This window comes from Cryptomeria japonica, chromosome 4 (genome assembly GCF_030272615.1).
Source record: "Cryptomeria japonica chromosome 4, Sugi_1.0, whole genome shotgun sequence".
NCBI classification, from domain to species: domain Eukaryota; kingdom Viridiplantae; phylum Streptophyta; class Pinopsida; order Cupressales; family Cupressaceae; genus Cryptomeria; species Cryptomeria japonica.
Genome location: NC_081408.1, coordinates 173,621,097 through 173,646,164, shown reverse-complemented (window position 1 = coordinate 173,646,164; position 25,068 = coordinate 173,621,097). Strand labels below are relative to the sequence as shown.

Sequence of the window (25,068 nt, the reverse complement as noted above, 5' to 3'; positions counted from 1 at the left end):
AAAAAAAAAAAAATCGAAAAATAAAAAATAGCGATAAAAAAGAAAATTAAATTTTATTTTTTTTTTTGGCGTTGTGTTTGGGGGTCCGCAGACCCCCCGTACCAGCGTGTTGCAGGACGTACCTGCTGTAGAGTCATGACCCATGCCGTAGGTCCACGTCACCCGCTGCAATGTACCGCCCAAACAGGTTCCCGTCGGCCGTCCCATCCTACTGGCTCCGCACGGCGCCACCATCGCTTGCTACCGTCATTGCTGCCAGCCGTCCCATCCTCCCGGCTCTGCACGTCGCAGCCGCCGCTCGCTTCCGCCGGCCCCCTCAGCCACCTCCACCGGCAGCCTCGACTCCCGGCCCACCGACCGACCCCCTCGGCTCCGGCCGCTCCCTACTCTCCGGCGACCACCAAAACTGACAGCCCCGCGTCCACCATGTGGCAGGCGGCCATTGGCCCGCGGTTGACCTTCCTACACACAGTCATCGCGCCACATCATCCGTACAGCCTGCACAGTCATCTGCCAAATCAGCATGTCCGTACAGTACAGACGCCCAGTCAGCAAGGAGGCGAAGTTTAAGCAATGGTCATATGGCCATCAAATTTAACACAGTGAATTGCTGACATCAGCACCACATCAGCAGCTTTTTGAAATTTTTTTGACCCCTCTCCATTGGGCTTTTCAGTTTTGCAGTCCAACTTTGAAAGGCCATATCTTGCTCATTTTTGCTCCTTTTTTGATGCAATTTTTTTTGACATGGGCTAAAATTTTGTAATCTTCATAGTGGTGTGTTTATTTTTTAAATTTGGTGCATAGGTTTTTTAGAATTTTTGGATTCTCTCAGCTGTACCTGTCCAATCCTCAATTCTACAACTTCAAAGGCCTCGTTTGAGCTCATACGACCTCCTTTTCAGGTGCCATTTTTTTTTAAAGTGCTTATTTTTTCATCTACTTTCATAATCTATGATCAGATTTCAGAGATTTTGAGTGGAAATTGTACTTTCAGATATTCATCTTATTTGGCCTATTAGGTACTTGTAAATTGCTTGGATCTTAGTTAGATCTCTTTCATTATCAGTTTGAAACTCTTTTGGCCTTATTGAGGTAGTTGTAAAATTATAAATCAGAAGTCCACTTTGCCATTTTTTGCAAGTGGCCCATTGTATATGCACTACTTATAAAGTGCCAAATCATCACATTTGGGGGGGTGTCTTGTGTGATTGTGCCTCTCTTCGTGCTCTTTCCATTCTTATTGAAATGAGTCCTAATAAATTTCCACCTTTAACTCCACATAATTATGCATCATGGAAAATTAAAGTATGGAGTAAATTAATGGAAAAGGGTCTCACACATTACATAGATGGAACAATAACAGCACCACCTAATCCTAAGGCTGATCCAAATGCTCAATTAGAATGGCTCACAATGAATTGCATGGCTCTTGGAACCTTACGCAAATATGTATCAGATGACCTCATTTTTCACATTGAGAAGTGTAAAACAATCAAAGAGGCTTGGGATATGTTTAAGAAATCGTATGGACAAGTTGATGAAATCAGAGGCTATCAGATTGACAATGAGCTCACCAAATTGGATCCCAAGAGTTTTGATACAATCCAAGATTATGTCACCAAAGCAAATGAGCTAAGAGCAAAGCTTAAGGATTATGGAATTGACAAAAAGGATGCTCAGTTGATATTCAACTTGTTGGACAAGCTTGCACCAGAATATGTAGCATTTGTGTCTAGCTTCCAAACTCATCATTTGACAGTGGGGAGTTCTTATGTTATGCCTTCATTTGATGCTTTCACAGAAATGTTAATATTGGAACAATCTAAGTTGTTGAACATGGGGTTTCTCAAGTCTTCAAAGTCCAAGGCTTTGGTGGCTAATCAAGGGAATCAAGGAAGTCAAGGCAAAGATTCCAACAACAACAAGAAGCAATCTAAGTCTAAGCCACACCAGGAAAAAGGACAATCATCCTCTCCATCACAAGGCAATTTTTCATCCTCTTCCAAGAAGGGGACACCACCTAAGAAGGATAAACCAACTTGTGCATATTGCAAGAAGTATGGTCATGATGAGCATCGATGCCACGCAAAGCAAGTTGATGAGTTAACCAATCTTCTTAAGAAAAACAACATCAACTTGCCATCCGCCTACACAAAGAAGGATTCATCTCCTTCCTCTTCCTCACAGTCTAAGGGAAAAGGGCAAGCATTTGTGGCTACAACAGGTTCTTCACAATAATGGATACTTGACTTGGGTGCCTCATATCACATGGGTTCTACAAAGGAGCAGTTTTCTTCATTGGAGCCATCTAAGGTACCTCACATTTACATAGGTGATGATACACAGGTAGAGGTTGAAGGGAAAGGTTCAGTTGACATGGATGATGGAACATTTGAGAATGTTCTCTATGTTCCTAACTTGTCTACCAACCTTCTCTCCATCTACCAAATCACTCACTATGGGAATGGGAAAAAGGTTGAGTTTACGCCAGAATCAGTTGTGGTAAAGGAACTTGATGATGATGCCTTGGTAGCAGTGGGACAAGTCAATGACAACTCAAGGCTTTATTCATTCTCCCACTTTGTGCCAAGTTCACCTTCTAGGGCCTTGCTTACTCATTCAAATTCAGAAAGTAAGCTATGGCATGAGCAGTTTGGTCACCTCAACTACCACTATCTTCAGCAGCTAAGCACTAAAGACATGGTCACAGGTCTACCTCGAATCGATTTTTTAGAGGGTGTATGTTCAGGTTGTTCCATGGGCAAGCATCCCGAAGAGAAGTTTGATAAAGGGAAAACTTGGAGAGCTTTGGAAGTTCTTCAACTTGTTCACAATGATGTAGAAGGTCCATTTCCAGCACCTTCATTTAGTAAGGCCCGCTATGTTCTCACCTTCATTGATGACTACTCCCGCTTCACTTGGGTCTACTTTCTTATTCATAAGAGTGAAGTATTTGACAGATTTCAGGACTTCAAGACTCGTGTGGAGAAGCAATTAGGGAAAGTAGTCAAGATTCTTCGCACAGATAATGGAAGGGAATATGTGAACAAAAGACTTGAGGATTTTTGTACATTTGAGGGGATTGATCTTTAGCATTCTATCACATACACTCCACAGCAGAATGGGGTTGCAGAATGCAAGAATAGAACTCTCAAATAAATGGCTATTTGTATGATACATGCACGTTCTCTTGATCCTGCCTTTTGGGCAGAGGCTATCAGTTGTGCCACACACATCCAGAATCGGCTTCCTCACAAAGCTTTGCAAGGTATTACTCCTTTTGAAGCTTGGGCTAGTAGGAAACCAATTGCGAGACATTTCAGAGTCTTTGGGTGTCTAGCATGGGCTCGTATACCTCCACAGAAATGCAAGGCATTGGAACCTCAGAGTCGGCCTTGCATATTTGTTGGATATCCTGAGGGTGTTAAAGCATATAGATTGATGGATCCAAAGACACATGAGGTATTCATTGAGAGGAGTGTTCACTTTGAGGAAAGCTCTCCTAGCTTAGCCTCTCTACCTCCTCCACCTTCCTCCATTGTGGATAGTGATGTTAGTGATTCAGATGATGAGACTCCCTCAACTCCGACTCGCAGGGTTACACCTCCGTAGGGTTCACTTGCAGTTGAGGAGCCTCATTCTCCACCTCCACCTAGACCTCGTTGGGCTCGACAGACACTTGAGTCCGTGGGTTCTCTAGTTGGGGATCCTTCAGATACACGGAGAACTCGATCACAACATCAGGATCTTCCACATGCATTCATTGCTACCGCTTCCGATCCACAGACATTTAGGGAAGCATCAGGGGTTCCTGAGTGGGACCAAGCTATGGAGGAAGAGTATAGTTCCTTGATGAGGAACAACACATGGGATTTAGCTCATCTCCCGAAGGGGAGAAAGATGGTTTGATGTAAGTGGATCTATCGGACCTAGTTTGCAGCAGATGGTAGTGTGGATAAGTATAAGGCTCGACTTGTTGCAAAAGGTTTTTCTCAGGTTGCAGGTGTTGACTATACTGAGACCTTTGCACCCGTAGCCAAGATGAACTCCATTCATTTGACACTTGCTATTGCTGCAAGTCATGGTTGGGCTGTACATCAGATGGATGTGAAGAGTGCTTTTCTTCATGGTGATCTTGATGAGGAGATTTATATGGAGCAGCCACAGGGTTTCATCCAGGATACTTCCTTGGTTTGCAGACTAAGGAAATCTCTCTCTGGCCTTAAGCAGGCCCCCAGGGCTTGGTACACCAAGATGGATTCCTTTCTTCTCTCCGCAGGTTTCACCAGGTGTCATTCCGATCCAAATGTCTACATTTTGCGACAGGATGACTCTCACTTGATACTTGTGCTCTATGTTGATGACAGATTTGCTATGACTGACTTGGGTCTTTTGTACTACTTTCTTGGGATAGAGATTTCACAGTCACCTTCCGGGATTACACTATCGCAGCCCAAGTATGCTCTTGATCTACTTGCACGCTTTCATATGGCTAATTGTAAGCCTGCACCAACTCCCTTTCGTTCAGGAGTCAAGCTTGAGGCTCAGTGTTCTTCTCCACCAGTTGATGCCACTTTGTATCGTCAGCTTGTGGGTAGTCTCATCTACTTGACTCATACATGCCCTAATATTTCATTTGCAGTTGGCCTGGTTTCCCGCTTCATGCAGGAACCACATGAGCTTCATTGGAAAGCTACCAAACGCATCCTTCATTACATCCAGGGTACACATCACTATGGGATTCATTATGCAGCAGGCATAGGACTTTGCTTGGTTGGTTACACAGACTCCGATTGGGCTGGCGATCTAGTTGATCATAAGTCTACTCTATTTACAGTTTTCACCTTGGTTCGGGCCCCATTTGTTGGCAGAGGAAGAAGCAACATGCTATTGCTCTCTCTTCGACTAAGGCTAAGTATTGAGGCGTTGTTAACGCAACGACTGAGACCATTTGGCTCCAGCAGATTCTCATAGAGTTTGAATTCACCACTCCATGGCCAACAGTTCTACATTGTGACAATCAGAGTGCTATTGCGATATCGAAGAACCCAGTCCAGAACCAGTGGACCAAACACATCGAGATTCATATGCACTATATCGGAGAACTCATCTAGGAGCAGGTCATTGATTTGTAGTATTGTCCTACAGCAGAGCAGGTTGCTGACATATTCACCAAACCTTTCACCGAGAGTAAGTTCAAGCAGTTGTGAGCTCTCTTGGGGGTGCGGGATGTGTCATTAGGGCGGGTCAGTTGACTTCTCCTTCCTCTCTTATGGGGGGGACTTTTTCCTCTTTGAGGTTTTGTCCTTCTTCTTTGAGAGTCTTTTGTACATTCATCTTTCTTTTGGGGGGGAGTTTTTTCCCACTGGGTTTTCTCCTTTTCTCTATTTGTGAGAGATTGCATTGCATATTGTACATGGGTACCTATCATGGCCTAGTAGCCGGGACCCATCTTGCATTGTTGACTTGAGTTTTCATTCCCGTAAGTTGCACTTAAGGGGGGGTGTTGGTGTAAATAAATATTCATTTTGGATATTATTACACCTACTTAAGTTATCTTAGGATAATGCATCTCTTCGTAGTTTGGATTTGAGACACTTAGGGAAGTGTGCACATAGGGATAGAGCTTGTAGGAGAAATTCCACCTTTTGTGGTCTTATTTTGCTGTTACACTCCACATTCAGTGGGTCATCCACCTCTTGTGGAATATTATACTATTTCTCCTACCTACCCCTAGTATTTCTTACCTACCCTTGTTTCTCATTGAGCCACATGTCATATTTGTGTGCTTATGCATCCATAAGGCCTTGCCTATATAAGCAGGCCAATATTCATTGTATTGGTTAATCTAGTTGATCATTTTGCATATTGATGAGAATACAGTTTGTTCTTGTCATTCTATTGTCTCTTTTATGGTTTTTATTGTGCCCTTGATCTTGGCAAAATCGTACATTAACTTCCAACGGGATATTTCAAAAATTGCATTGTCCTTGCCATGCAATATTCAACATTTAGAAATCCTTGTTGTCCATAGAACTAATTTAGAAGGGTTAACTTATGACTGTTACGTTAATAGGTATCACATCATGAATGCATTGACTTACAAAATTAAGCATGACCAATACTATAAAGATGTAGTTATTGATTTAGATGCAGTATAACTATTGCTTGAATCCAGCACTGACATTTTTGAACTTTTACATTCAGTAGCTTCACCTCAAGAAGAACCTATACAAGAAAATACTAATGTAGCCAACATGAATAATGGCAAAGAATTAATAGAAAACACTTCTTCATTTATTCCATGACTTCCATCCTTAATTCCTGAACTAGATGCAATCAAGACAATCCCAAATCTTAATAATACCGACAACAATGTTGTCCCTTGGCCATAAATCAATTCATCACCTATCAATGAGTACAATACAAAAGGTCTACTTACGATGGCATTCCCAACATTATTTGCTAATGGATTGGCTTTACCACTTCAAGATAGACCAAAACATGTACATTTACATGAATATGCTTTGCACTTAATAAAATATTATGATCAAAGATTTGGCCAGAATGTCCATTTCAGATATTATATCTATAATCTTATGATGAGGCATCGATCTTAGCAATCAACTGTTGTTTTCATAAAGACAAATTTAGAAGATTCTCTTCCAGTCAACTTTCATGCCCTAAGAGAGCACTTACAAAACACACCATCAAATGAATTACTAAATCACATCATGCGATATGTTACCTCCTTGCCCGGAACATGCACACTTTGGAGAAAATCCTGTAGAGATATTACAACAATGATAGAACAGTTAGGTCCACCAACGCTTTTTTTTACGCTAAGCTCAGCTGATACAAAATGGGCCAACCTGCATAAAATGTTCCCAAAACCACACTCAAATACTTTACAACCTAATAGAAGGATATCTATTGAGAATTTAGTCAATAACCCGCATATAACAACTTTATACTTGCACCTAAGATTTCAGATCTTCCATGATGAAGTCATTGTCAAATAGTTGCATGCCATTGACCATTGGTATAGATATGAATGACAACACCGAGGCTCTTCCGACATTCATGGTTTTCTATGGCTGGCACAAGCACCTAATATTGACAACCTTGATTGGACAGACCATAAAAGCATTGAATCAGTTAAAACTTTCTTTGACTAGTACATCACAGCATGTAATCCACACACTGAAGTGGACCGCTCAAATAGGCAGTATATACTTGCAATTTTAGATCCATGCCTTTCAAAAACAGATTTCATTTTTAGATCTGATCCTTGCACAGACTACACTAAATTGGTGAATGTTGTTCAATGGCATACAAAGTCTTCAAAATTTACATGCTTCAAAAAAACAACACAACTCTTGAATGTCGATACAAAGCACCTTGGCCTGAACAACATAACTCATCATTGACATTAGACCATAATAATAGCCTATCATACCATCCAACAAGGAATGATAATCGACTCAATCTTCACAACCCAACGATGCTAGCCATATGGAGGGTTAATGTTGATTGTTAGGCACTGTGCTAAAAAAAAATAGTTCTTCGATATATCTCTAAATACACATCCAAAACTAAACGTAAATCAGAGAGCTATACTGACATGTTAAAAACAATTTTTGGATCGACAAATTCAAAAGATACAATTCTCTTAGCATATCAGATATTTATGATGGGAATTTTTGCTGATAGGGACATTAGCACTCAGGAAACTTGCCACATGCTACTCAAACTCCCCTTGATCTCCTGTACACGTCAGTTTGTGACCCTCAATGTTGGAAAAAATATCTTCCAACGTATAATAAATTGTGATGAAGCTTCACAAACATGCATTTCTTTCATTTCTAATTACATAAAAATACCATCAAACTTAGCAAACCTAACATTGCTTCATTTAGCTCAGCAATAAACATACAATCAACAATGCAAATCATGTAAATGGCTAAAAATAAAGCTACCAGCAATTGTAAATGTCTTCCCCTAGGTTAAATCCTTACTTGCAGAAGTTGACACTACTTTTGAATCTTTTTGTTGGAGTGAATTGCCTTTGTACAACCCTTTCCGCAACATCCCTCTACATATAGGTACCTCAACTGATGAAATTATACTAAATTTGAAAGAACTTCAAAGTACTCAGTACATCCGGTGGCATGTAAATAACATTGAAGAACACTGTACTACAAAAAATAGTGAAGACCTGCACTTGCAAGATATTCCACAATTTACTGATCAGGACCTCTATGAATGGGAGTTCCTGTCACAAATGGGAGCTTCGAACAACTTTGATGTTGCTACTCTTCAAATTCTTGGGAAACATGAATTTGACCTTCACTTTAATTGGAGTGATTCCATACCTAATGAAATGCTCCATAGAATAGCCTCTCAATTCATTTCAATGGAGAAAAGCCAATCAACTCACACCCTTGGAAACATACACTCAAATGCCCCTAATACCTTTGAGTTTGCAGCAAACCAAAAAAGTGCACTTGATATTGTAACCTCCCACACTGCATAAAATTTGAATTTCTTACCATTACGGTTAATTATTCAAGGCACGACGGGTACTAGAAAATCATTTCTTATTGATTGTATATGCAAACAATTAAATTTTCATTTAGATCCAACATAATACCCATTGCTTTTACTAGCACCAACAGGTGTATCCACATATAATATCAAGGCTACTACAATCTATGTTGCCCTCCATATACCTATCCAAGAATACAAACCTTTAACAGGCCATTCATTATTAATGTTTCAAGAGAAATGCAAAACATTTACACTATATTTTGATTGACGAAATGAGCTTTGTTGGTCCTCAATTACTTATCAAGATTGATAACAGATTATGACAAGCATTTCCCACTAGACAACATGAGCCATTTGTAGCACTCTCAATTATCTTGGTTGGTGATCTTACACAACTGCCCCCAGTTATGAATAAACCATTGTATACATCCCACTCAACAACACTCTCTTGATGGCACTCCTTCAATGATGTTGTCACCTTGGATGTTTCTTTTCGCCAACAAGGTACATGCCCCTCATAGATGCACTTCCGTGAGATTTTTCTTAATATACGCAACACAACACCATTGCAAACAGACTAGGAAAGTCTACAGACATGGTCAACCCATGCTTTGACACTTGATCAAAACAACCACTTCAACCAGCAAAAATTTTTATTTACAACCAATGCAGCTTCAAATGTGCACAACATTAAGATGTTAAAGTAATTGCACTCACCCATTGCACGTGCAACAACAATAATTGCACACCACAAAGAAAAGAAAACTCACCAAGATGAAAAACTCTCATTTGAAATTCTTCTTTTTATAGACCAGGAAGTCATGTTTATTGCAAATTTATGGATAGAAGTTGGCCTTGTCAATGGTGCTTTGGGTCAAATCAAAATGATTGTCTATGATGCAGGTTCTAGCCCACTAGATCTGCTAAAATATGTGGTGATCCTCTTCCAACATTACACTGGCCCACCATGGGATCCAGCAAATCCAAAACATGTTGCTATTCCACCAATTACTAGAGGAAACAACACACAAATTTCATTAACAATGGCATGGGGTATTACTATTCACAAATCACAGGGTTTGACACTAGACTTTGCAACAATTGACATTGGCAGAATAGAGAAGCAGGGTCTTAGATTTACAACACTTTCTCAAATAAAATTGATTAACCACTTGTGGATTCACCCGACTTTCACTTACTAGAGGTACTCAAAATTACAAGGTGGTGCATCGACCATTTTAAGAAAGAATGAAGAAGCTCATTTGTAGAAGCTTTCTCAGATCACAAAAGAAAATTACTTGCAAAAAAATAAAAATACAGGTACTGCAAACACAACGTCCATGTGATTTTACATTCCATATATCTTTTGTCATTCATTTCAATGCATTACAACACTCGTGCCTTGCAGGATCAACAACAAATGTAAATGATTACATCTCAACAAACATTTTTAACTACTCTTCACATTCATTGAACAACAGGTTCACAAATCCCATCCACTATCTTCTCAACTATTTTTCTTCCTTCAAATTACGCTTCTTCTAATGGTTACTAAACTTCTCTCATTTTCTTCTACTTGTAGGTCTTCTTCTACTTCTAGGGCATCAAAAGAAGACATCATTTTAAACAACACAACCTACAAGGGTATCCCAGTCTCTCTAACCTTTACACTCAATGATGCTAACTTCTGTTTCTATTGTCCATCTTCTTTGCAGATTTCAGAACCACGGGAAAAGTTAACCCATACTACTAATAGTTGTAAGTACCATCCTTTCCAATTCTTTTCAATCTGCAAATTTTTACGCTTTCAATAAAATTTAATACACTTCAAGTTTTGTAATACAATGTTATTTCTCACAGGTATGGAGTGGTAGACAACAAATAAGCCTACAAAACAAAACAAACACATACACACAATACAAAATCAATAACTATTGTAAGTAGCTTCCTTTCATATTATTTTCAATCTGTAAGTTCTTTCATACATTTACAATTTCCTAATACATTGTTATTTCTCACAAGTTTAACATGACATCAATTATGTGCATCACAAATATATATATAATGGCTATATAACATGTTGTCGATTCCAGCATGGGGGTTGGAGGGTGGATAACAAAATTATTTTGGGTCCAACAAATATTATTGGTTGGGATTTATACAGCCTAAAATACAAACCATTTGTAATAACTACTTTTAATGGCACTTTCATACTATACAACATGCTACACTCAATAGCATGGGAGATAGTGGGTGGTGAACTTCATATTTTGGGAACAACTATAAACATTGGTTGGGTTATGTACAGTCACAATTCTATATATCTATAAATATTACTCATATTTTACATCAATTGCTTTCTGTCATTATGATGCTTCTACAAAGTCAAAGCACTTTTCTATAAGTCTAATTCTTTGCAAAATTTACTTTACCTGCTTCTAATGCTATAATGCCTTTACAATCAGACCTATCGGCCTCCTGTTGCAGGACTCCCCCTACAACTACTAATTTTATTTTGTTTTCATATGAGTGAATTTATGGTGAAGTTCAAAATGGGTTTCAGAAGTATTTGGTTTATCATAAAATTGAAAATAATTTGGAAATATTTTATTACATTTAAATTCAAAATCTTATATTAGATAGGTTATTTTTATTAAATAAAAAATTGATTTTTTCTAATTAAAAGGTGTGAATTAAAAAAGATGAGACCAAAATCCTTTTCTAGAAATAAGATTTTGGCATAATAATTTTTTTATCTTAAGTAGAATAAATTTTTTATTATATTATTGAAAGAGGTCGATTGAAGAAATAATAGTCTATAATCATACCCTAGATATATGATTTTGGTAGAATAAAAAATCTATTATTTTAATTGAATGAGGTGGAATGTTAATCCAAAATCCTACACTAGATATATGATTTTGGTGGAATAAAAAAACCATCCTCTTAATTTAAAGAGGTGGATTAAAGAAAAGAGAGGCTATAATCCTAACCTGGATAGACAATTTTGGAGAACAAAAAATATAACCTCTTAATTGAAAGAAGTGGATTAGAAAATGATGAGGCTAAATCCTGCCCTAGGTAAATAAGTTTAGCAAAATAAAAAACCTATGGCCTTAGTTGAGAGAGATATATTAAAAAAACATGAGGAGAATAACTATAAAGTGAAAGAGGTAGATTTAAAAAAGACAACACCAAAGTCCTACTTTAGACAAGGAATTTTGCCAAAATATAAAACCTATCATCTTAATTGAAAATGATGACTTAAAAAAAAGATGAGGCCAAAATCCTACGTTAGATAGACGATTATGATAGAATAGAAAATCCATCACCTTAATTAAAAAAGGTGGATTAAAGAATGACAAGGCCAACATCCTACACTAGATAGTTGATTTTGACAAAAGTTAGAAAACTATCCTTTTAATTAAAATAGGTGGATTGACAAAGATGAAGTCACAATCCTACCCTAGATAGATGATTTTGGAGAATCAAAAACCCATCTTCACAATTGAAAGAGGTGATTAAAAAATAAGAGGCCAAAATCCTATCCTACATAGGCCATTTTGACAATTAAAAAGTTTATACCCTTAATTAAAAGAGGTGGATTGAGAAAAAAATGAGTCCATAATCATACCCCAAATAGGTGATTTTGGCATAATGTAAAACACATTCTCTTAATTTAGAAAGGTAGATATTTATAAACATAGTGCAACTATGATGAAGTTTGAAAATTAAGAACCACTTTTTGGACTTTTTGTGTATCCAAATTCTTGAACCTACCCAATCACATAAACTATTATACAAAAATCCTTCATCTATGTTTAATGCATTTATGTGAGTAATTTATGCATAATGGACATTTTGTGACATAGAAGGCATTGAAGTTGAGCAATTGAGAAGAAAAGTACATGATCCATATAACTATTTAGGGACCGTTTTCTCTTTGTTATATAGAAATGATCTCCATACGACTTGGTGTGTAGATGGAGAACTTGGTGTGTAGATGGAGAATTTATCTATTGTAATATAAAGCACACTAGTTATATATTAAACCATTGTATAATTGTATCCTGGTCACTTAAACATTTTTTTGGAAGTGACATCTTTAATGTACGAGAAAGAATAAGGGATGTTGGTGCAAAAAGTAGCACTAGTTGTAAATGGAGTGTAATTTAGTCATACATGTTTCCATTGATGACTTTTATATGTGAATCTAAATTTATATTTTATAAATCTTAGAAGTTAATCTAAAGATGTGAGGGATTTTTTTATATTGAGGAAGAAAGGAAGATCTCGAATGTATTGTCATAAGTAGACATCTAAATTATACTCTTTATTATTTGTGTGAATAAGAGTTTTTCCTGTTCGATTTCTCCCTTTGTCTAGTTTGTAAGAGGAAAGTTATATAACTAGCTATTAGTAAGGACCATTTTCACATGCATTCATATGTTTAGTTTACTCTGTGAGTCAAAAATCCTTCTAGAAGTTTCTCGTATACATGTTATGATGGCCCAAGGTTTAAAGCTGCACCAAAATATTGATTTGTTAACACCTGATACAAACACTAGAGATAAACATACTATGGGAGGTGGTTAAGCCATGTTGCCAATCCCCAAGGGTGGCACTGAGCTACAAAGGGGACGAAGGCACCAAACTTCCAACAATCCCCATTGACCCAAGGTTTGTCATTATGCCAAAAGATTGACCTGTTAATGGTTGATACAAACACTCAAGATAAACAAACCATGAGAGGCAGTTAAGCCATGTTGCCAATCCCCAAGGGTGACACTGAACAACCAAGGGGATGGAGGCACAAACCTTCCAACATGTTATCATATCCTCAAGTTGTCACATGTAATAGGATCAACACAATTGTCATCGTCCTATTTGATATTCTCTCTCAACCTTGCCTATATAAGGAAGGTCTCATATGTACATTGCATAAATATAATCATTGATCAAATATATTTTGCATTCACTATTGGTAAATTTAGTCTCTATCTATTCTTTCTTAGAAAGAAATATTTTGGTTTTGGAAGTGATATTGGGAGCTTGAGTCCTTGACATACTTTTAAAACTTACTATGGATGCTTGCATATGTCAAGGGGAACTTACCCCTTTGGTATTTAAAGGAGAGGGTTTCATTGGATCCACACATCCTTTTTAAGAAAAGCATTTGTATGTAGAAGATGGAATATAAAGCAAGGCATATGATCAAAACTTGAAGATCCAAATATTTTTCTATTTGAATTAGAACATTGGTACAACAACATGGACTTTAGAAATAATTTAATATGGTATTTATTACACATGATACAGTTTTGGTGTAGTCTAATTGAGATCTTTCTCATTTAGCCTTAGCAGTTACCACTACCAGATTGTGAAACACTAAGAAATAGTTCCTAACAACAAACTATCATGAAACATAAATATGTTTAGATTGTACATTATTCTTATATATAAAAAACTTATCATATAAACACAATGTACATATTCAAGAAAAAATAAATATTATAAGAATAAAAATTAAATTATAAATAAATTTCAAATAAAAAAATTCAAAATATATATTTTACTTATTTTACAAATCTATTAAAAGTAAATTATAATTTTTTTGATATTTTACTTATTTTACGTTTATGTTTTAAAATAGAATTTAGATGAAAAAATCTCATAAATGTCACAAATGCAAATTATTCAGCTTGCAGAAGACATGACTTCCTAGTTCTTTGGTATTGTAGAAGAGTGCACCAAGTGAATATATAAATTATCTTGTTGGCACCCTTTCACACAACCTACGGATGAGTTCATCCAGGAATTGAAAATAGAGCCGCCTCCTCTCACTGTCAGAAGATAGAACCACAACAATCAGAGCTACTCCAAGTCCATAACATAGCCCTACTGTTATAGCCCACCATGTATTGTCCTCCACTTCAGCCTCCACCTCCTCCGGTGGCTCTAGTGGAGGTGCACTTGTTCCACAGCTGATATTTAAATGAGCTCCACACAGGCCGGCATTGCCCACATAAGAGAGGCCACCAGATGTGTCCAGATGTCTAACCTGCGGAATCCTGCCAGACAAGTTATTGTCGGACAGGTCTAAATAGCTCAGCGTGTTGAGGTTTCCCAGGCTATCTGGGATAGGCTCAATTAATAAATTGTGGGAAAAGTCTAGCGATTCGAAATCCTGCATATCCCCTATGGTACCGGGCATTTCTCCTGTAAAATTATTCCTTGAAATATTCAGTGGTATCAAAGCCTTGAGGACTCCCAGCTCCTCTGGAATCTTGTCTGATAACTGGTTATCTGATAAATTAATAAGAATAAAGATGGATAGGATTTTTTGATACTGCAGTTGTTGGCCTTGTTAAACAAATCTATTGCATTCTCAAAGAATAAATTGGCTATATAGTATCTGTATCCTATCAGATAGGCATGGGTGCTTTGATTTATCATTGTCTGCGCCAAGCCAGAGAAGTTGGTAGGAAGTTCGCCAGTTAAATCGTTCTTTGAGAGATCAAGGATCTGAAGATTTTGCAGCTGGAGTATCTCTGAAGGTATCATGCCTCTCAGCTTATTAGACCTTAAATTGAGTATGCGGAACTGTTGAAGGTCTTTAATCCAGTGAGGGATTTTCCCTTCAATCCTGTTGTTTCCCAGATCTAGAATTTTTAACTTCTTGCAGTGCCTCAGAGAGGAGGGAAGGGATCTGTTGAGCCCGTTTTCATTCATATGGAGGACTTCCAAGGAGGTGATATTTCCTATGCCTTGAGGAATTTCTCCCTCAAAATCGTTGCTTGTAATGTTGAGAACTCCCAAATTGGAGCAATTTGTCAGACATGAAGGGAGGCTCCCCGATAGCTTGTTGCTGGGCAGATCCAGGAATTGTATGAATGAGCTGCAGATGAAAGATGAAAAAACTCTGCTGAGATTGTTCCTGGATAAAATCAAGGTTATTAAATTGCTGCCCACCAATGGTGGAACGGAACCATTGAAGTTGTTGTCTGAAAGATCCAGATATTCTAATATTGAAGGAGGAGGCGGAAGATAACCTTGGAGTGAAGGTCAATACTGTACACTGGAAGATAACCTTCCTCTCGCTTGGCAAACAAGTAACCAGGAAGATAGCCTTCAAGATGATTGCCTGAAAGATTCAATTCTCCAAGCGTGGGAAGCTCCCATAGCCCAGAAGGAATATTCCCAGTGAGATTGTTGTTTGATAAATCCATGTCCTGCAAATCCAACTGCTGGGAAAGAAATGGTGGAATTGCCCCTTTGATATCACACCCAGACAACCGCAGATCCCGAAGTCGAAAACTTGGATTCCAAACAGAGCTGAAATTTAAAGTGAGTTTGTTCCTAGACAAAGCAAAAAACTGCAATCCAGTGAGATTTTCAAAAGCTTCAAGCTTGACAGCTTCTGTAAGCTTATTATATGACAGATTTAGATGCTTCAGCCCAGAAAGGCGCCCAAAACTGGGCGGGATGCTGCCATTGAGCTGATTTTGGCTGAGCTCTAAGTACTTCAGATTTGGTAGATCTCCCAAATTGCTTGGTATGCCGCCGCTGAATCGGTTCATACCCAGATCGAGAAAAGTAAGAGATAACAATTGGGACAACGAAATGGGTATTTGTCCACTGAAATTGTTATACCCTAGAATAAGATCTTGGAGCTTCACCAGCCTTGCAATCGTTTCAGGCACTGAGCCTCCCAAATTATTGCCGGAGAGATCCAGGTGGGTCAAAGAAGGCGGAGATATATTTACAGGAATCGTGCCTCCAAAGCCGTTATCCGGGAGCGACAACCAAGAGAAAATCGACTGATTAGAGAAAATAAAAGAAACATCCCCGCTTAAATTGTTGGAAAACAATTCGAGCTTTCGAAGTTGAAGATTCTGAATCGGAAAAATGTTACCAGAAAGCGCGCAGCTGCTGAGATCTAGCGTTCTCAGTGCCGTGAAGTTCTTCAACCACGTCGGGAATTGTGCAGTGAATTTCCTGTCCCCATTGCCGCTGGGATCGAGATATTGGAGCGAGGGTGACAGATTTCTCAAGCTGTTGGACTCGGCGGGCAAGAATGGAAACAAATCGCATTGAACCATGGAAAGCCGGGCAAGCTGTCTGAGAGACGATACAGCAGGTCCCCACTCTTTCTTAGCTCCGGACAAATGCACACCATCTAAAAACAGCGACCTCAGCACCGCCAGTCTGCGCAGCCAATTTACATTGTCTATCTTTAGAAAGCCTCTCACCTCAGTGTATGAGCCAGACGGGCGATAATTATTGGAAAGATGCAGAGTCGTTAAGCGCGTCAAATTTCCCAGCTCCGCCGGTATCTTGCCGCTAAAACCCGCGGTGGAAAGATCAAGATAGGCCAAATTTGTGAGTCGTCCGATTTTGGGGATTATAACTGCACTGTCAAAGTCGTTCCAGCTCAAGTCGAGGTGCTCTAGGTTGCTGAGGTTTGAGATGGTGGCCATGTTTGCGGTTCCGTTGAGATGCCAGTCGCCGCTGAGATCTACGCTGGTTACGAGACCGGTGGTTGTGTTGCAGGCGATGCCTATGGCCACCGGCAGCAGTCGGTTCCGTCCACCCATGACTGTAACAGACTAAAACAGTGAAAAACGTGATTGTTATCAACGAGAAAAAAACTTGGAAACAGGCAATCATAAAGCAGTCTGGACTCTGGATGAGAACAAGCTAAAAGATATGATATTGTTAGGGTAGCTATGAAAACCAAGGGTTTAAATAGAAATAAAAGGAATGAAATGCTGAAAACGAGGGGAGAAACGTTCCAGTATGGATGAATGCCTTAATTGATGAAATCCTCTGCAGCTTTTGGTATCTAGTTTTGCCGATCGTCTTGTCTCCTGAATCTTATAAGAAAATTAATTAGTTTGGTTTTAGTTAATATGAATTCAGTTTTTAGGCCGTCTTTGGTCTATGGCGAAGTTGAAAATGATTTTGAAAAAGCTTATTAGAAATTAAATATTGTTGACTGCAGTTCATTAGAAATTATTTTTGTTTTTCTCGTGATAAAATCAAGTATGATCCTGATATATGAATAGATATTGCCTAAAATTTTAACAAAATAAGAAGTATATCATCTTAATTGAAAGAGACCGATATATAACCATTAACTGGCACTAATATATTAGTACCTAAAAAATTTCGTCAAACCAATAAATAATTTTAATATAATATTATTTCTCTCCCAGTCTTCTAAGCTTTAATTTTTTTCTCCCAATTTTCAATCTTTTAATTAATAGCTATATTTATCCATATCTGTTCATCCTCGATAATTGCTTACAAATACGGTTACCATTTACCTGCACGTGGCACTCTAAATTTACCTGCACGGCAATTTAGAATAATTTTTTTTTCAAAGTTGAAAATTGTCCCATCTGTTGGAATTTGCACTATTTGGGAAGACGGCAATACGTTACATAATTTTCCGCAAATTCTAAATTGGCACCATCTGTTTATATGGTTTATGAGAGTATCTCAAATGTTGAATATAGAAATCATTTAATTATATTTCAAATTGACAAAATCTTTATATTGTATGAAAGTACTAAAATAAAACGTTCTTTGACATGAGATTATTTAGGCTAATAATTTAATTGTACGGCTAAAACTGATATGAATATATTTTAATTAAAAGTTTGAATTAATCGAGATAAAAAAGTTGAAATTGAGAAGTTAGATTATTAAAAATAAAAATGAAAATTAAGTAAATAAAATATTGTGTGTGAGGAGTAACGAGGGTTAAAATAGATATCAAGAAATGATTCCGCAATGTTCTTCATTAAAAAGTAGCCAAGGACAAAAATGAGAGATAGCTATTCTATTAATATCCTCAATCTTTGAGTAGGAGGAACCATCCTCACTAATCAATTCTTCGATATTGTTTCTTTTTTGTGTGTGTCTACTAGCTGGTTGGCGGAAGAATCTAGTATTCTTATCGCCTTCATTAATTCATTGCACTCTAGATCTCTGTTTCCAATAGAGTTCTCTTTTTACTACTAAATTATTAGGGTTAGCTAGGAGGGTTTTCTCCCTTTCCAATCTATTTGAAGAGGTCCACAAGACCTCCATCTCTTTCTAAATCATTTTCATCTGACACTTCAAGTCCTTTTTCTATTCAAATACATTACCGAAAGAAGACTTGCTTCAAGACTGCAAATTATTTTTAAGGAGATTCAACTTACGAGAGATTGAAAAAATGGTGGTACCATGAATCTCCACATTCCACCATTGGGCTACAAGATCCTTGAAATAAGGGAAGTGAGACCACATAATTTCAAAGTGGAATGGCAAATGAACCATGGGACCAACAAAATCTCATTGAACCATGATAAGGCAATGATTTAAACTAAAGTGAATTTGCGAGTTGAGATGGAAACATCCAACAACATTTCAAGAAGAGAAAACTACAGATCAATCCAAACACACCTGAATAAAATTGTCCGCACAACGAAGGTTGGACCAAGTATAATTTTGGTCTTCCAAATCTAGATCACATAATCTTCTGCTAGACAAAAAATCATGGAGGTCCTGAATGCTATTAGAAAAATTAGGAACAACTTCTAATTTCTCTGAAGGGAAAAGAGGAACAATCCAATTAGAGTCTCGAAAGGACAACCATTGAGAGAGGAGAGATTACTAAAGATCTCTTCTCACAACCATGTTATTAAGAGCATAAATATACATTAGGGTCCATTTCTCCTTAGTTATCTTGTTCAAAAAATCTATAAACTGGAATAATTTATCTTTTAGTCTCAAGGTCCCAACAAGAGAATGGGGTTTCCACAAAATAGGAAGGCCACCAGAAGCATCATCTGTATTCAAAACATAAGCATTAGAGAAAGGATAGATGAAGTTATTAGCCTCTAGAAAGGCTCCTGAACTTATTTTAGATTCTTGAAGAAGCAATATATCTATCTTCAACACTTTTACCAAGTTCTTCACCAAGATTTTCTTATGGGAATTATTAAGTACCATAATATTCTAGGAGAGGATCTTCATTTGGAAGTGTTGTGGGAACATAACTGCTCCATTGTAATTTGACAACCGTTGGCCACATCCCGAGAAACATTTGACTCTCTTACTTACCAGACTTCCTACCTACCTTCAAATTTCTCTTCAAATTACTTGTCTTCCTCCCACTTGCCAAAAGAGGGCTACTAACTCTTACCAAGGAATATTTATCTTGGGCAGGAGTTTGGGGAGAATCCAAAGAAAAGTCACACATCCCACCAACCAACTTCAAAGTAGCCACCCCCTAAATAAGGTAGACAATAATGAGGGGCATAAATCTAGGGAAATTTCCAAGAATGGTAGCCACTAGGGGGCCCTAAGTAACAAAGAGGACTATATCCATAATCAATGAAGAATAAGGAGCCCCTTGGATCTCTAGAGGGAATTCCACCATCTTGGCATCATATTCCAAGAAGGGAAAGGTGAGATTAACTTCAAGTGCAAGTTTAAGGATGCAAATGCCCAACCCAGGGAGGGTAGGGGTTGACCACACAATCAAAGCTAGGGGATATCATTAGCACCACCTGAATTGCCCATATCAACATCAGAGGCCACCTTAGCCCATAGAGAAGGCACCTTAGAAATCTTTGACGATAGTTTAGAAGTCTCTAAGGTATCTAAGAAAAATCAAAAGGCCTTTTACTTTTAACCATAAGGTTAGGTTTTGAGCTCCTAGCAAGGCATTTATTAGAGAGATGGCCAACTAATGAATAAAATTAATAAAGTAACGTGTGGAGTTCTCATCTTCTAATGGTTGGGACCAAGCACCCAAACAAGATTTTAGCTTGATGGATACAGGAAGCGTTGAGCCAGGAACAATACCCACACATAAAAGAGTGTAGATTAGTCATGATTTGTGTTTAGTGATAGCATCAAGGGAAATAAATTCATCAAATGAGTTTTCTATTATAGTAATAATATCTTCATCCCAAAACACTAGGGGCAACCTTGAGAGGCGAACCCAAGTTAGAATAGCACATAACAAGTGGGACTTTGGCTTGAACCAAGGATGCCATTTACAAAGAAGAAGCTTCTTCTTGGCAAAGAACTAGGGGCCTGAATACTGGATAAGAACACATCCTCCTTGGGAAAGAATGAGAAGTAGAATCTACCTTTAGGATGCACTAAAACAAACATATTTTCCTTTATGGCCCATCTAGTAGTTACCCATTTGTGAACAAAGGAAATCACTAGGCATCTCCCCATGAACATCCATACAAGGAAATTCTCCATTTTTGCCAAACAGTGATTTAGGGTGGAATCATTAATATTCACACACGTACCTTTCTTGGATCTTTCAATTAACACTCCTTCCACGGGTGTAAATTGTCCACTATTGAATAGATCCTTCCAACACCCCATATGACAAATACCAGCCCCTGAGGTAGGAGAGGACCTAATCTTGATAGCATCCCCACTAAAAACTTTCATAGGTAGCAAGGTAGAGTCAAAGGAGGACCCACCTACACCGTTGGGACATACATCCTCCTCAATCTCAGAAAAAAAGAAGTGAGAGTCCACATGAAAGCTTATAGACACCTACAAAGGGTCCAAAACCATAGAATTAGACAATAGAAAACTCACCACATTGTCCTTTCCATCCTTCTCCCTCTCCTTTCCAACTCACTTGTCACCATATCACTCCTGCCCATTGCTCATTTTGACGAACTTATTTTTGCAAAGAATAAAGAAAGATTGACAAACATTCTATATACAAATGTTCTAGTTGACATGATAGGATTCTTTTTAATTTATCATAATACATTAAAGAGAACGTCAACGTATTGAACATTTTCACTGATAGCAAGGTGTACATAATATTATTAACTACCAAAATCAAAATAATTAAGTATTCCTAAGTAAACTTATTAAATAGATTGAATATGAAACACAAGATAGAAACATATATCCAAGATGAAATAAATGTTATACCACTAATTATTAAATATAAATGTAAATTAAAAAATTTAAATTTAAATTACAAATTATATATACACTCACAGTATGAAGTTTATAATAGAAACATATTTAAAATGAAATAATGTTATAACAATAATAATTTAATATTAGATAAATTTCAATCTTGACATTATCAACATATTTATTCTATTTATATTAGAAATTAAGAAAAAAAAAATTATAAATTTTATTTATATTTTTATTATTTTTAAACGGTGATGTTCTAACACATACATCACCATTATCAATTTTTAATATACATATTAAAATACTCTCGTAAAATAATGAAGATATCTCATAGATGTCACCGATGCATAAAGTAACTTCTAGATAGACATAGCTTGCCAGTTATTGTACACATAGGAGTGCAACTAGTTAATATGTAAATTATCTTGTTAGGACTCTTTCAAACAATCTACGAGTGAGTTCATCTAGGAATTGAAAATACAACCTCCTCCGTTCTCTGTCAAAAGAGAAAAACCCAACAACCAGAGCAACTCCCAATCCATAACATAGCCCTACTGTCACAACCCACCATGTATTGTACTCCCTTTCTGCGTCCACCTCGTCTGGTAGCTGTAATGGAGGTGCACTTGTCCCACAACTGATATTTAAGGGATCCCCACATAGGTCGGCATTGCCCACACAGGATAGGCCACTAAATGTGTCCAAAAGTCTAACTTGCGGAATCCTGCCTGACATGTTATTGTGCGACAGGTCTAAATAGCCCAGCATGTTGAGATTTCCTAGGCTATCTGGGATGGACCCAATTAATAAATTATGGGAGAGGTCGAGTGATTCCAATTCTTGAATTTCCCCCAGGGAACCAAGCATTTCTATAGTTAAATTATTCCTTGAAATATTCAGTGATATCAAAGCCTTAAGGATTCCCATCTACTCTGGAGTCTTTCCTGTTAATAGATTATCTGATAAATTAATAAGTTATTTGATCTTGCATGTTTCCGGATTAGATTGTGTGTGAGTATTTTGCATCAATGTTTTTGGATCACAATCTTTGTTCCATCATCAGGATGAAAATAGAGAGCATGAAGAAGTAAAAGATGACCAAGAAGCAGACCAATGTAGTTAAAAAGGATGGAAAGGGCACAAGGAATGAGAGAGGGTGAGAAGACCACTAAATAGGAAAAGAACAGAACCAAAAGAAATAAAGGGCAATAAATATAAACAAAAAACAAAAAACAAAAGTCAAGACAACTCACCAGTGCCAAGGAAAAAAAGGAAAAATAATAACAACCAAACCAAAAGAAATTAAGGAGAGTGAACAAATCAATTAACAAATATGTGAAAATGTGTGTGAATAAAAACTCAAACCAAAGAATAAATGCCCAGACATCCAAAAGTCGCATAAATATAAATAACATAAACATAAACAACTATATTAATGTTATATATATATATACTCTAAAATAAGCAAAGCAAGAAACAAAAACAAAGCTGAAAAAGAGGAAAATAAAACCAAAAGAAAAGCAAGCAAGAAAGAAAGTACAAAAGAAAAATAAATGAATACAAATAGACATACAAACATACCAAGAAACACACACACACACATACATATAAAAATAACACTCACACTCCCACACACAAAAACAAAAAATAAAAAGGAAATTACCAACCAAAGAGGAAGCGCAACGGGAGAACAACAAGAAGATGCCACTGGGGGGAGAAGAGAAATGATAAAGAAAAGGGAGGAGACAATGAATGAAAAGAGGAACAAGAAGATAAGACAGCCAAGGGGCAGAGGGACAGGACACCGGAAAGGGGGATAGAGGAAGGGGGAGAGAGGAGAAGGAGAAGTCAGGACCGAGGAGGATGGCAAGAATGAAGGTTTGAGAGGAGAGGAAGCCAAGTCTTGCCATCCTCCTCAGTCCTGACTTATCCTTCTCCTCTCTCCCTCTTCCTCTGTCCTGCTTTCCGGTGTCCTGTCCCTCTGCCCCTTGGCTACCTTATCTTCATGTTCCTCTTTTCATTCATTGTCTCCTCCCTTTTCTTTATCATTTCTCTTCTCCCCTCAGTGGTATCTTCTGGTTGTTCTCTCATTGCGCTTCCTCTTTGGTTGGTTCTTTCCTTTTTATATTTTGTTTTTGTGTGTGGGAGTGTGAGTGTTATTTTTATATGTATGTGTGTGTGTTTCTTGGTATGTTTGTATGTCTGTTTGTATTGATTTATTTTTCTTTTGTACTTTCTTTCTTGCTTTCTTTCTTTTGATTTTATTTTTCTCTTTTTCAGTTTTGTTTTTGTTTCTTTCTTTGCTTATTTTATATTTAGTATAGTTGTTTATGTTTATGTTATTTATATTTATGTGAATTTTGGATGTTTGTGTGTTTATTCTTTGGTTTGAGTTTTTATTCACACACATTTTCACATATTTGTTAATTGATTTGTTCACTCTCCATAATTTCTTTTGGTTTGGTTGTTATTATTTTTCCTTGGCACTGGTGAGCTGTCTTGACTTTTCTTTTTTGTTTTTTGTTTATAATTTTTTCCCTCTATTTCTTTTGGTTCTGTTCTTTTCCTCTTTAGTGGTCTTGTCACCCTCTCTTGTTCCTTGTCCCTTTTTAGCTACCTTGGTGTACTTCTTGGTCATCTTTTACTTCTGCATGCTCTCTATTTTCATCTTGATGATGGATCACGGAGTGTGATTCAAACGTTGATGCAAAATAATCACACACAATCTAATTCAGAAACATGCAAGATCAATAACTCATGGATTGTGGAAATCTGATGTCTCTTAAATTAATAAGAATAAAGATGGATAGGATTTTTTGATTTTGCAGTTTTTGGCCTTTGTTAAACAGATCTATGACATTCACAAAGAATAAATTGGCTATATAGTATCTGTATCCTATACAGGCATGGGTTCTTTGATTTATCATTGTCTGCAAACTAGAGAAGTTGGTAGGAAGTTCACCAGTTATATTATTTTTTGAAAGGTCTAGGATCTGAAGATTTTGCAGCTGCAGTACCTCTGGGGTATTAGGCCTCTCAACTTATTAGACCTTAAATTAACAATATGCAACTGTTGAAGGTCTTTGATCTATTCAGGGATATGCCCTTCAATCCCGTTGTTTCCCAAATCTAGAATTTTTAATTTTTTGCAGTACCTGAGAGAGGAGGGAAGGGATCCCCTAAGCTTGTTGCCATTCATGTGGAGGATTTCCAAGGAGGTGATATTTCCTATGTCTAGAGGAATTTCTCTACCAAAATTGTTATTTGTAATGTTGAGAACTCCCAGAATGAAGCAATTTGTCAGACTTGAAGGGAGGCTCCCTAACAGCTTGTTGCTCGACAGATCCAGGAATTGTATGTCTGGGCTGCAGATGGAAGATGAGAGAGCTCCGCTGCGATTGTTCGCAGATAAAATTATTGTTATCAAACTGATGCCCACCAATGGTGGAATGGAACCGCTGAAGAAGTTAGATCTAGATATTCTACTGTTGATGCAAGAAGGGGAAGAGTGCCCTGTAAATTGTTGGAATGAAGGTCAATAATGTACCT

The 25,068-nt window shown here is 37.4% G+C and overlaps 1 protein-coding gene across 1 annotated transcript; it reads right to left on the bottom strand.

The window, feature by feature from the left end:
- Nucleotides 1-246: 246 nt before the first annotated feature.
- LOC131057022 (receptor-like protein 42) lies at nucleotides 247-22,446 on the bottom strand. Its single transcript, XM_059218988.1, has 7 exons — nucleotides 22,004-22,446; nucleotides 17,883-18,031; nucleotides 15,631-17,152; nucleotides 14,904-15,490; nucleotides 14,349-14,859; nucleotides 6,752-6,875; nucleotides 247-462 (listed from the first exon to the last, which is right to left on the bottom strand). The coding sequence occupies exons 1-7, from the start codon at nucleotides 22,444-22,446 to the stop codon at nucleotides 247-249; spliced, it is 3,552 nt and encodes a 1,183-aa protein (XP_059074971.1).
- Between the last annotated feature and the right edge of the window lie 2,622 nt (nucleotides 22,447-25,068).

Bases quoted from the DNA above. Each gene is read 5' to 3' on its own strand.
- LOC131057022 (XM_059218988.1), bottom strand. From the start codon at position 22,446: ATGGGAATCCTTAAGGCTTTGATATCACTGAATATTTCAAGGAATAAT. The intron at 18,032-22,003 runs GTTGTATTTTCA...CCATATAAACAG, and splicing joins TTTGACAGAGAACGGAGGAG to ATGGTGCCAATTTAGAATTT. The intron at 14,860-14,903 runs GTATCAAAAAAT...TTAATTTATCAG, and splicing joins TAACAAGGCCAACAACTGCA to ATAACCAGTTATCAGACAAG.